At 42.1% G+C, this 13,733-nt stretch overlaps 1 protein-coding gene across 1 annotated transcript in view; it reads right to left on the bottom strand.

The window, feature by feature from the left end:
• AACS (acetoacetyl-CoA synthetase) overlaps window positions 1-13,733 on the bottom strand; it is a 138,251-nt gene that overhangs the window by 72,212 nt on the left and 52,306 nt on the right. The window contains exon 8 of the mRNA XM_073627917.1: window positions 1,896-2,046. Coding sequence (XP_073484018.1) covers window positions 1,896-2,046 — 151 coding nt within the window. The remainder of the gene's footprint in view (window positions 1-1,895; window positions 2,047-13,733) is intronic.

The raw sequence follows: 13,733 nt of genomic DNA, 5'->3' as shown, positions 1-13,733 counted from the left end.
GATACTTTGGGGCCGTTTCTCTAGTAAAAGGTACAGGCCGACTTTGCCACATTGAGGCGCCAATAGATAGGGCCATGTATTGTAAAATCTTGGATGAGAACCATCTTCCCTTAGCCAGAACACTAAAGATGGGTTGTGGATTGGTCTTCCAGCATGACGATGACCCAAAACATACCGCCAAGTCAACAAAAGGAGTAGCTCAAGAAAAAAGCACATTAAAAAGGTCACGGAGTGGCCTAGTCAGTCTCCAGACCCTATTCCTTTATAAAATTTATGAAGGGAGCTGAAAACTTCGAGTTGCCAAGAGACAGTCAAGCTGTAGCTAGGTAGGTTTCAGAAAAATGTCTGTAATATGCATCAAATAGACCCCAAAGTACTGCAATTTGTCTGTGGACCATTGAAATTTGAATTTCTGTTAAATTGCAAAGAGTCTGTGGGGAGAGGGTATAAAAGGCTTTTCATTTAGTGTTATTTATAGCCGACACTGAAATTTTGGAGAAGGCATCAGAAGTGGCAAGCAGGTTGGGAAGGGAGATGCAAGGGTTAGACACAAAAAATAATGCAAACAAAGCTTGTACAATAGACCTGCTAATTAAAGACACTAATCTGCTAGGGTTTAGTCTTTTTGGGCCAAGGGCTTTCTAGCGAACACAAAAAAGCAGGGACAGGGGTCATCCTTGTCTAGTGCCACATAGAATATCCATGGGGCAGATTTGAAGCCCACATAGCACACAAAGTCCCATGGAAAAGAATAAAGGGAAGAGAGCCAATTCATTGGATTTATGACCTAATAGAAATACTGCCAGGAGAGGGAATCAATGGCCTTTTTAGATCAACAGATAGAAGCATAGAGGGTACAGTACGTTCTTGGATAGATTGGCGAGTAAGATCTCTATCATCACTGCCTGGCTGGTTGGGATCAATACCACTTAGTCCTTGCCAATGAGAGTCTATTACAGAATTTAGTCTGGTGGCTAAAATCCTAGCCAATATTTTTAGGGTCAATAAAAACAGCATTTTCATGCATTTTCTATGCACTCCCATTGAAGACTATAGTGCAAAAATGCATTCTGTTGCACCAGGAGAAGCTCTGTACCTTTTATCAAATTACAACAGAAAAACGTTGCATATATTTAAATCGGCCCTAAAGACAGTAATGTGATTCTTCTTATCATGCATTGCCATGCAACAACTGAAGTGTGACAAATCGCACAGGTTTGAACTGGCACTTCGCATTCCTTATGACAGTTTTGTGCCTTCATGGCAATTGCAAATGAACAGGGTATAAAAAAATTGGGTAGAATCTCAGCCCTTGAATACAATCTAGCCGAGGGAGTTTATCAGCTTGTTGTAATAATGTGATGCTAAATACATTACACCCAATATAAAAAGATGAAGATGCATAGTATAAATTCATGTGACTGCAAATCATGACAAGAATACCTAAATAAACATGTTGAAAGAGAATATATTATATATTAAATATATCTTTTTGACCCCAGATCTCATATTTAAGAGGACCTGTCATGCTTTTTTCTATTACAAGGGATGTTTACATTAAGTAAAATAAGGAAAAAAAAAAAAAAATTATATATATATATATATATATATATATATATATATATATATATATATATATATATATATATATATATATATATATATATATATATATATATATATATATATATATGTCGCTAGTTACACAATATAAATGCAAATGTATCTAGATTTGGAAAACATTACATTTCTGAATGTAACCGAAGTAGGAAAAGATTCTGATTTGTTTAATACAAAACTAAAAACTAAAAGCACACATATTCTTGTAGGTGATAATTCTGCAACTTGAAGGGTTTACTTTGAACTGCTTGTTCCCAGTTGTGGGCAATACTTACTCCAGCAGAATGCACCATACACTTAGGGGCTCCAGTAGTACCGGATGAGTACATGATATACAGGGGGTGATTGAAGGGTAGCTGCTCAAACTCCAGCTGTGGGGCCTGGTCTCCCACTTTTCCAGTTGCCAGGAAATCATCCAGGAATACACTAGAAAAAAGACACACAAGAACGTAAGCATAGTAAGCTTTTTCTCACTTTCTCACTTTCTCACTTTCAAGCCAAGCCTTAAAAAAGCCGTCCAAGCACAAAAAAAAATAAAAACAAATAAATAAATGAAATATTTGCAGTACAGGTTTTGTATTCCCATTGAAATGTATGTTCTACTTTATCAAACTGCCTGTGTACTCGATTGAATCTCTGCCCCATAATCCACACAGTATGTCGAGTAGTACAGGCAATATCCTACAGAATAGCCTGGCTCTCTCTAAATAGCACCATGGACAGTTCATGTTTTGTGCACTTATGCACAGTGGTAACTAAATCCTGCTGCTGTGACACAAACTGGTAACTTAAAGTGGAACTTCACCCAAAAGGGGAAGTACCACTCGTTTGCATCCTCCCTATCCTTTTCCAGGCAGTCTTTTGGGACACATCACAGGTCACAGAAGACTGCAAGACCATTCACAATGCGCAGCGCTGCTCGCACATGTGCAGTAGGAAACCTTACGGCTTCACTGCCGGTTTCCCTTACTTAAGACGCTAGCACCTGCACCCGAAACTGATTGAAGAATCGGCTCATTTGAGGACATCTCTGGCTCCCTGGACAGGCAAGAGTATTATTAAAAATCATTTTGTAGCTGCTGACTTTACATTTTTTGGTGGGAGCCTCCTCTTTAAGCTGGCCATACACTAGTAGATTTTTGAATGTAGATTTGTACAATTATCCGTACAAAAATCATTGAAATCATTGATGACTTGACAAATGTCATTCAAAAGTGCTCCAAAATTTCCTCTTTTAGATTTATCATAAGGCAGTATTAAATGAAAAAGTCCTCTATACAGCAATATTTCAAGCCATCACAAGCTCTTTTAAACATGGAGTATAACCACCTCAAAATATGACATATTATACTCCCTTACAATAAGGCTCCACGCACACTGGAGCTCATAAACGGCCATTTTTTGAAGTTTGGGCTTTTTTTTTTTTACAGCTCATAAACTCCACTGTATGTTTTCCTATGTGTCCATCCACACATGGACGTTTTTGAACTTTTATCAGCAGTGGAGTTTATGGGCTGTTTTCTGAACACCATAAAATCTCGTTCAGGAGTAGTTTTTCTGACCACAAAAACCGCCAAAACGATCATAAACGCTGATAAACGTCAATAAATGCTCAAAGGCATGGCTCACCAGTGTTTAATGTTTTTGATCCATTGGAAAAAAAAAAAAAAGGTAAAACATTAACGCAGAAAAATGCTAAAAAGCGCTAATAAACGCTATTGCAAAAATGTTAAAAAACGTTGAGAGACTCAGTGCAAAGACACCGGCGCTTTTATAATGTTATTTTAACGTCCAGTGTGCATGGAGCCTTAGTCTAAAAAAAACCCAAAAAATGTTCTCTATTTTTTTGAGAGAGACTTCTATGTAGATCACTTTATGGCGCAAAAAGATTGTGTAAGCGTAAGGACAGGTGGTCTTTGAACATGGCAGCTGAAGACTGGGACTAGCAGTGCTCTGTTCCTTTTCAGGCTGTTGAAAATACTATCCACAACCTTTAATGAGCAGGGGACAGGTTCTTACATTGGCAAAGCAGAAAGGGTTTCAAGTGATCTATTCCTAGTTACTACTGTGAAAGCAGAGGGCTAAACTGTATTTTCTCTGTATGTGTAAATTACTGAAGGTGAACTGTCAGAAATACATTACAGTTTCAGAGAGAAGATTTTGCAAATACAAACAAGGCTCATATAGAACCATTTTAAACAACAGGTAAGAAGATTTCGGAGTAGAGGTGTCACGTACATCAGCTCTTTATCAATTTTAGCAGATAACAGGGCAGAGTAGAAGGTTCATGTAAAATAGGGTAGAAAGCATTCCAATAAATAAATCAGAAGTTAACATTTTGTAACGGCTGCACAAAAAATTTAAATCAATGCAAAAAGGCAAAAATATTAGAGGATATTTTCTCAGGGAGATTAGAAAAGCAGGACTCTATTCTAACTCATTGGTAATTAGGATGTTGGCTTAAATGAGAACCCCCGATATGGCTAAATATCTACCTCTTACCCAGGGGCGGACTGACCATTCGGTCATTCGGACGCTGACCGAGGGCCCGTGGCCAGTAGGGGGCCTGTGAGTCTCTTATCGGGTGCTGTGGTTGTGTGTAAATAGAAGAGAGAGAATCGCTCTCTATTCTCTCATTGGCTGCAGAGAAGCTGAATTTGTGGCGCCAAATCTGAGTCCTGAGCAGGAGAGGAGCTAGCTGGAGAAAGGATGGGAAATGTCAGCGCTGACAATTAGCGAACATTGGACACTGAACTGAGCTGAGTGAGCGAGGGAGGGAGGGGGAGAATGTCGACTCAGGAGCCTGGACATTGTCACTGCTCATATAAGACACTCCTCGGGTCAATGGACAAGTGAGGAGCGGGTAACGAGCATGCTTGTGTGTGTCAGGCAGCACCCGAGCCTCCCTCTCCCCTCCCCTCCTGGGGGAGAACAGGGCAAGCAGGACAACACAGTAGCGATCGATCATTGCTACCCATAAAGTAGTCACCGGAGCTCCCCCAAGGCAAGATAACAGGATGGATGGCAGACTGCATTCTTCTCCTGTGAGTCACGATTGTTCTGCCTTCCACACTGTATAATTCTGTGCTTTAAACTTGTCCTGTACCTCAGCAGCACAGGTCTGGTGAAAGTAAAATTCTTCAATATGTTAAGAATATAGTGGGACTACATAGACAGGTACTACATACATAGATGCATTTTCACAAAATAATTCTTTTTAATATATGTGTATGTAGAATATCTCTGTAGCACCTGAAAAGTCCCAGTATATTTCTAACATATTCATGAATTTGAGCAATAACAGCAAAGGACGTGGTGCCACAATACAGCCCATCTCCAGGAAACTAAGATAAAGTCCATTCTTGCAGTGTGTGGGAGGGGGAAGTAAGGGGAAGCCTCTTTCACCTACCTGTTTTCATGCTCCAGCCAGCTGCACTGCTCTCTTCCTCCACTAAAACCCCCACCTCATCACATACCATAAAGTAACATTAACCCTGTATGGTATGATGAGGGGGGCTGGAGTGTCATCTGCACATGCACCGCCGCCGCTGCGCGGGCAAGCCCGTACACGTTCTGTCATTTTCGAACATGCAGGCGCAGAGACATAATGGCACCAGGCGGCACTATTTTTAAATGTAAGGCAGCAGTGGCACTTTGTGAGGTCTCAGCAGTGACGTACACCTCTCATCACAGCCTGGTAAGACCCCTCCGCAGCCTCTGACCCCTGTAACATGACCGCAGCCTCTGACCCCTGTACCATGACCGCAGCCTCTGACCCCTGTACCATGTCCACAACCTCTGACCCCTGTACCGTGCCCACAACCTCTGACCCCTGTACCATGCCCACAACCTCTGACCCCTGTACCATGACCGCAGCCTCTGACCCCTGTACCATGACCGCAGCCTCTGACCCCTGTACCATGACCGCAGCCTCTGACCCCTGTACCATGACCGCAGCCTCTGACCCCTGTACCATGTCCACAACCTCTGACCCCTGTACCATGTCCACAACCTCTGACCCCTGTACCATGACCGCAGCCTCTGACCCCTGTACCATGACCGCAGCCTCTGACCCCTGTACCATGACCGCAGCCTCTGACCCCTGTACCATGTCCACAACCTCTGACCCCTGTACCATGTCCACAACCTCTGACCCCTGTACCATGTCCACAACCTCTGACCCCTGTACCATGTCCACAACCTCTGACCCCTGTACCATGACCGCAGCCTCTGACCCCTGTACCATGTCCACAACCTCTGACCCCTGTACCATGACCGCAGCCTCTGACCCCTGTACCATGACCGCAGCCTCTGACCCCTGTACCATGACCGCAGCCTCTGACCCCTGTACCATGACCGCAGCCTCTGACCCCTGTACCATGACCGCAGCCTCTGACCCCTGTACCATGACCGCAGCCTCTGACCCCTGTACCATGACCGCAGCCTCTGACCCCTGTACCATGACCGCAGCCTCTGCAGAGTGTGTGTGTGTGTGTGTGTGAATATGTACATACATACATACATAATATATATATATATATATATATATATATATATATATATATATATATATATATATATATATATATATATATATATATATATATATATATATATATATATATATAGTATACATGCATATGACTTTCTTTACTTCGCTGCTATGGGCTCTAGCCCCAGGATCTCGGTCTTCCCTACTAACAGAATGGCAATTTGACTTGTTTACGTCAGCAGACCACTGTTCTGCTCATGTTGGAAACGATCATCGGGGCCCAGCGGACATCGGGTCTGCCAGACCCGCTGATTAACTCTCAGTGTGTCCAATCACAGTGGCAGCGGGTCAAACAGCACGCAGACCCACAAGTGCAGAATCAAGCACCTGATTCTGCTCACAGGAGACGCAGCCCCGCAGTAAATATACGTGGTTAATGTGAGTTTATTTTTCTTTATTTTCTTAACTCTTTAAACATTTATTTTGAACATACAGTAGAGAAATTCTGTGACCAATGCATGTAATGTAGCAGTGCAATATATACGTGGGGCTTTTTGAGGGTGAGGCTTGTGTGTGGGTGGGGACAAAGGGGGCCCCATGATCCTCTATTGCCCGGGGGCCCCATGAGTTGTCAGTCCGCCCCTGCTCTTACCCTTCCAATGGGAGCTGTAATACATAGAACTTTATTTTTATTGAAAAAAAATGCGAGTGGATAACATACAGAACGTACAGAGATGAAGTTCAAAAAAGTGTACATTAAGAAGTTGCACAATCATAATGTGATTACAAGAACAAAATGCAACAGAAGAGGACGTGACTAAATTAGAATATGTGAGTTCCCTCCGATTATGAAATAGAAAGAGCAACATGCGGTACTGATACAGTAAGTATAAGTCAAGTATTACATACATTCGACACTGTCTGTGGTTTATAGATCGGTCCAAAACAGAAATAAGGTTGGCTGACCTGAACTTCAGTGACTCACTAATGAAAAATGGCCAACATAAGATAACATTTATAGAACTCAACTGATTAACAGCCTGTGTGAGGGCGAAACTTGACCTCTAAGATGTACCCTTAAGAGGGCCGAGACGGAAATGTACTCAATAGTTTACCAAAAAAAAAAAAAAAAAAAAAAAGGAGCGATGGGGGAGGGAAGGAGAGGTAGGAAAGCCACATTCTCTGGGGGACACCCCCCCCCCCCCCGGACTGTGTGAGCAGCTGGTCGCTGCAAGTTACAGATCCACAAAACACATAGGCGTTTGCATAGTTGGGAACTGGTCCGATGAAGGTTGCCAAATCAGAAAAAATGTAGTGGGTCAGTGAGAATCGCCACAAGTTTTTCGTTCACCAGCGTACCATGTACTCGTCACTTCACTTTGTGGAAGGAGAGCACTGGCGTCTTCCACGCCTTTGTGATTATCGGTTATGTGGCCATAAAAATATGGATCGCCAAGATTCATTCTCTTTTTGTTAGGCCCTCTATTGGCTTATGCAACAGAGCTTCTCAAGGGTCTTCGCCCAATATTGAATGTAAGAGTTGATGTTATAAAATCATATCCATAGGCGTTTAACTTTGGGACATGTCCATCATATGTGTTTCATATTGCCCTGGTCTGAGCACCCCCGAAAAAGAGTAAAATAGGTAGGGAGATACTTTACGATTCTTGCCGGGGTATAGTACCATTTTGACATTATTTTAAACGAGTTCTCCAAAGCCACCACATTACAAGAAGAGTGGAATAGAGACTTCCACATTTTGTTCCAGTCTTCAGGGGATTGCATCACACCAAATTCTGATTCCCAGCGCTCGCAATAAGAAGGGTCCTGGGTATGTGAAAAACCCAAAAGTGGGGAATATAGCAAAGATACTAGGCCTTGAGTTGTTGGGTGAGTGTGGCATCTAGTCCCGAAAGCCATTGTAGGCAATGACTAATCATGGTTCCTAGTAAGGATTCCAATAGGTGACGTATTTGGAGAATGAAAATGTTCAGAATTTGGCATTTAATATGCATGTTGTATACATCTTTCAATTGTTGGAAGAATGTATGCGCCGTGTAGTCAATACATGTCACTTTCAACCAACCGCAATGTTCTCTGCTAATGCGAGATTTCACGTGACCCAAAAGATCTGTTCTCCACCAGTTGTTCCTTCACCCTCTGACAATGGTTAGCACAATGGACACTGGCAAGTGGCATGACTGCAATACTGAATGTATCCCTATTGCCAACCCTCCACAATACAGATAGGAGCTGGAGCTTTGCAGTAATGTGACTGAAAAAAAAAAAATAAATAATATTTCACACTGCAATTTATTATACAAAACCTGCAAAGTCATGGGAAGGAAAAAAATTGGAAGAAAGACTGAAATGTCTGTTAGCCTTTCCTGCTACATTAGGGAACAGGCCATAGGAATAAGAAATCTTTACTGAATAAGGCCCTGTGTCTATGTCCAGCTTTTTCACCTCCATCCTTATGCAAATCTCTACCAATTTTGTACCAATTTTACCCTCCCATGGGACTTTATATGACAAAACAATATATAAAAAGTACAATGTATTTTATTATATGCAATATTAAAATACATTTACATAAAAATCACTCTTGACAGGGTACTACATCTTTTAAAAAAGCGTAAAACACATATGTAACTGGTGGGAATTAAACCGCAATACACCCCATGCAAGAATTTCTTCCCAGGATGTTCCCCAGCCATTAAATGCTAACAGATTTAAAATTTATTCATTTTACAAATCTTCTTCAGGGAAGGGTTTGCCAATATGTTGGCTATGTTACTATAGAAAAACTCAGCCGAAGGATAACAGCAAATGGCTCATCTGTGGTCACAAATCCTCAAAAGTCATCAGGGATGGTATATGGACACACAAAGGACTGTGGATATGCCCAAAGTCAGCTCAAGAGAAAGCAACTCATGTAGCATAAAGAGCCCTTACAGCCTGGAGCCACTGACAATTATGTCCTTCACCGCTGTTTAGCGGAAGCCAGAAGGGGTGTGTGCACAAACACACACACAGGACTGCGAATATGAGGTCAGCTCAAGGAGACGGCAACTCATGTAGCATAGAGCGTCCTCACAGTTTGGAGCACTGTGGTACAATTACCTACTTTTTGTTGCTTCTCTCCCCCCTTTCTGTGCTCTGCTGTACAAGGTCTGCAAGAGGTTGATACCGGGTAAAATTTGGGTACTTACACTTCTTGCATTTAAAAAGTACAGTACGTTTTATTAATACATACAAAGCTGGATTAATATGCGTCTTTTAGATCTACCTGGAGTTCAGCTACAAGTTTTAAACCCAACTCTAGAGCAGAAGCATAGGTTTAATGACCAGGCACCCACACCTACTGTAATAGCACCCAGACCTGGCAATTTGCACTGCACTGTGGTCAAGCAGGCGAGAGAGAGTTGTGTGCCTCCATACCTGATATTTCTTGTTTCTCTTATATGAACTAGGGATATGATGCCTTGATTACCCCTCGGCCTGACCTGATGGCTCCAGTGGGTATACAGGGAGAAGCCAAGCATAAGGAAAGATACTGCAAGTAAGTTCTTCCTGTCATAAAGCAAGCCTGTTAGTTACTTGATACTTAATGGACAAAGTACAGGGTTGCTTTAAATTTTGCACTCATTTTAGGCATACAAAGCACTTACTGGTTTGTTTGCCAAGAGTGACACAACCATTCTCCTCTGCATTACTCCCCACAAAATTTAGACCAATGGACTTAAAAGAGCTGCTGACAACGTAAGAAAAGAAGAGGAAAGAGAAAAATAATCAAGGGAAAAAAACACATTTTATAAATATCAGGTTATGCAAACCTAACAATTTGGAAACTACAATTTACCAAGGCAAGCTGCTGCCAACGAGAGGATTTTGTAGCTGCTGCAGGCTATGACCAGGATGGAAAAGAGCATTATCTGACAAAACGGACATTCCAACCAAGGTAGCAGATGCTGGCAAACTGGTCTCCACACATCAAATTACTAAGTTTTGTATTCTGACTGGAGTGTTTTTAGTTTATGTTATCTGCAAGGAAATCATGTCATTAATTTTACGCCGAGCTGAGCTGTGGGCTTTTCAATAGCCGGTGAACCATTATGCACTTGGCAGGCAGTTATCTGTAACAAAATGCAATGGGCTCGGAGGAGGGCCCACTAAAACATACATGTCTGGCTGACTGTAGTGGAAAATGATAATATTTTGTCTAGTCTGCTAGGACCTGTATTATAAATGGGAAGCTGCCAGAGCGCGCCATGAAAAATTACACTTGGAGGGAAAATAATCAAACAAAAAATAAATAAAATAACAGAGAAGAAAGGGAGGGTGAATGCTATAATATGAATTTCAATTTTCACTCATTATGAGAAGATAAATCTTCTCTTCCAGACGTTCAAGTGAATGCATGCCCCAGAAATTTGCATGAAAAAAAAATGTCAATGCATTACCATAACTTAGCAGCTGCTGAAAAATCTGTTAACTTCTCCCTGACCATGTGTGGCATGCACACTGTAGGGATCAATTATGAAAACACAAAGGATGGTTTATATGGTGATGCAAAATAATTGCTGCCATCAGCCTTAGCAACCAGTATCGACAGCACAATGGCTAGATGCTTGTGTCACTTTCCTTCCACACTTCCAAATGCATCCTGGTAGGGGATTTGACAACTGTCTAATTTTGCCCCATTACATGTCTATGAGGTAGGGTCCTTAGATTGTAAGCTCTTTGAGCAGGGACTGATATGGATGAATGATATGTAATGCAATGCTTAAATTGTGGGCTCTATACTAAAAGCTATGGTAAACATTCCAGATAGATAAAGCCCCACTCCGGGCAACTAAGAAACTATCCCTTGCAGCGGGGATGTGCATGCACTGCCAATGGTTAATTGCTTGTTTTGGTCTAGGAGACGCTCCCCACAATCCAGTGGTCTAGGTTCCTGACGTCATTAAGACCAAAGCGGAGTCCACAACCCTGCATTGGACATGACAACGCTGGGCATTCCTCCACCGGATCATGGGGGAGCCCCACCTGCCAGGGGAACAGAGGATCAGGCAAGTACAATGGATTCTCCTCCCCCCTGAACAAAATGAGCTATTAAACCTGCAGTGTAAATGCAGCCTCTCTGCAAAGGATCATTTTTTAGTTGGGCTTCAAGTCAGCACTGTGAACAATGACAGCTGATAGGTTGCTAGGAGTTACTATACTGCACACAAAATAAGTACAATGCTTGGAGACAGGATGATCTCGCTTATGGGTCCCACTTGCACTACACAAGGTTGGAAAAAAATAGATGCACTACCAGAGAACTATACAGCCCTTTTCCCCCACCTTTGGGGAGGCTGAGACTTCAGCATCCACACAGGCGCAAAGCCTGGCCAGAAAACCCAACTCCTAGCTAAAGTTCTACCTCACCCCCAAATGCAAGCACAAAAAAAAAAAAAAAGGATTATACTCACCTAGGTGGATGCAGCATCGATTTGATGTTCCATCTGCCCCCCAACCCCCCCCGGCTCTGCGGTGAGAACTAACAGATCAAACACCGCTGATCACTCAGTTCTCCCACTCCACTCTGAGCAGAGAGCCATGACTGTCAGTTACCAGCTCTCTGCTCTGCCCCTCCAGTGCTCACTGGAAAGCCGGGCTGTGGAGGGGGTGGGAGGGGCTGGCTCAGGCTCTCAGCGGATCTGTAAAGTCGGGATCCTTCCAGAGCCTGGACCAGCTGAGTGATGTCAGCCATAAGCAGACTTTGTCTAGCTGTCAGCTGAAAAAGGGTCACAGGAGTGCAGAACGAACTGCACTCCTGTGACATACAGGAGAAGTACAGCCAAAATAGCTTTGGCCATACTTCTCCTTTAAGCCCCACATTAAGGCAAAATGAGTCAACGGAAAAACCTGTGTACAAAGAATGTTGTGGTGGTTTACACCATTAGAGAATGAGACATATCCCACTAGCACACTGGCAGCCTGGAAGCAGAGCAAAGCTTTATCTATTTTGTTCTGATGTGTAATTGATGACATGAGGGATAATATAAAAAATTTGAGCAGGTTGTTAAGAAAGAGTATGGATCAATAGTTACTGGCACTCATAACGTTATGGTGATATCTCTCAGTGTAGGAGAGGTAAGAATTCAGCATGGCTGCACCCATTAGGATCTGGCAAATATACAAGAAAGGTTACCGCTAGGGCTAATTTCAGGGGTTATGTTAGTTTAGGAGCTGAACCAAAACACACACACGGGGCTGCCTATTTTAAATCTGGAGGAAAATCTATTACCTATGCATGTACTGTACATGCCTGCAATGCCCCTTTATGTGACAAAGAATGTCTCAAAATGGCTTTGTACTGTAGGGATAATCTGATTCATGTTCACAGTCTAATCCATCTGTCACTATTTGTTTTCCATAGACATAAAAACAGCTGACACTGTCATGTTTTCATTGATGTACGCAATATGTAGCAGCCCTCTCAGGCACTAATGTTTATTCCAGAAATAGTACACGTCACGCAAAATGTACGTTTATAAAAAGAAAGCCCAGCAAAGGAAACATGGCGCAGATGTGCTAATGAAGACACAACATGTTGCAATGAAGTGTCCCATATCCATTTTTAATTGGTATGGAACTTGTAATGCCATTACATTAAAACACTTTTACATATTCTAAACAAGTGAGACAAATGCATCCACTTTATATGGATTTGTTGCTGGCTCAGCCAAATGGCTCTCAGGATTTTAAAAATAAACTATAAAAACTGGGAAATACGAACAAAAAATAAATAAAAAGGAGGAACAAAGTCTGTTTATATTTTGTACTTGAAAAATTAAAAGCCTTTCTGTGGGGGGAAAAAAAAAATCATCTTCAACTGAAGAGTAATGACCCAAAGCCATGCCTTCTGTTACAAAAGTGGCGAGGATACGTTTCTTCAGTAAAGAAAATAGAAAGTGACAACTGCTCTGTAGAATGCTGGAATCACTTTGGCGGCAAGAGTCTCTGCATTTCAGAAGGGATCCTGTACTGGCTTGTATTACAGGGTACAGGTTCCAGGGTGGTTAGGGTCTGTGCACACAGGCTTTTGTTTACTTCAAATGGGTTTTTAACAACCCCATGCAAGTCTATGGACTAAAGCAGGTCAAAGGGAATTTAGAAGCAGGTCAAGTGCACCCGTCAATGAATTCTGAATGACCTCAGAAGCATCTCAAACTACTGTTAAGCTACTTGCTTGCTCCAGGTTATCCTCAGAGCCTGCACCTTTAAGTTAGCAAGGGTAGCTTCATTATTGAATTTTAGCCTTTATAGCATGGAATGGGCCTTAAAAATTGGCTCTCTGGCCCAGTGCTTGCTCCTCCTTTAAAACCGAGACTTCAAACTGAAGGGTTGACTTTGTGAAGCCAGTATAAACTAAACATTCAATCTCTCTCCAATGAGTATGTGCCTGGCCTTAATGCCCAGTGCCCATGCAGAATGAATTATCCTTTAGCGTCAAGTAATATATATTGGTGCAGAATTAATAAGTATCAATGCAAAAAGTTTTGTTTTTTCCCATAACAATTGTTAGTTTGGAATCAGACTGTGGACAAAAGAAAAGAAAAGAAAAAGGGTT

This window comes from Aquarana catesbeiana, linkage group LG01 (genome assembly GCF_042186555.1).
Source record: "Aquarana catesbeiana isolate 2022-GZ linkage group LG01, ASM4218655v1, whole genome shotgun sequence".
Classification (NCBI taxonomy): Eukaryota; Metazoa; Chordata; class Amphibia; order Anura; family Ranidae; genus Aquarana; species Aquarana catesbeiana.
This window is presented reverse-complemented; position numbering and strand designations above follow the sequence as displayed.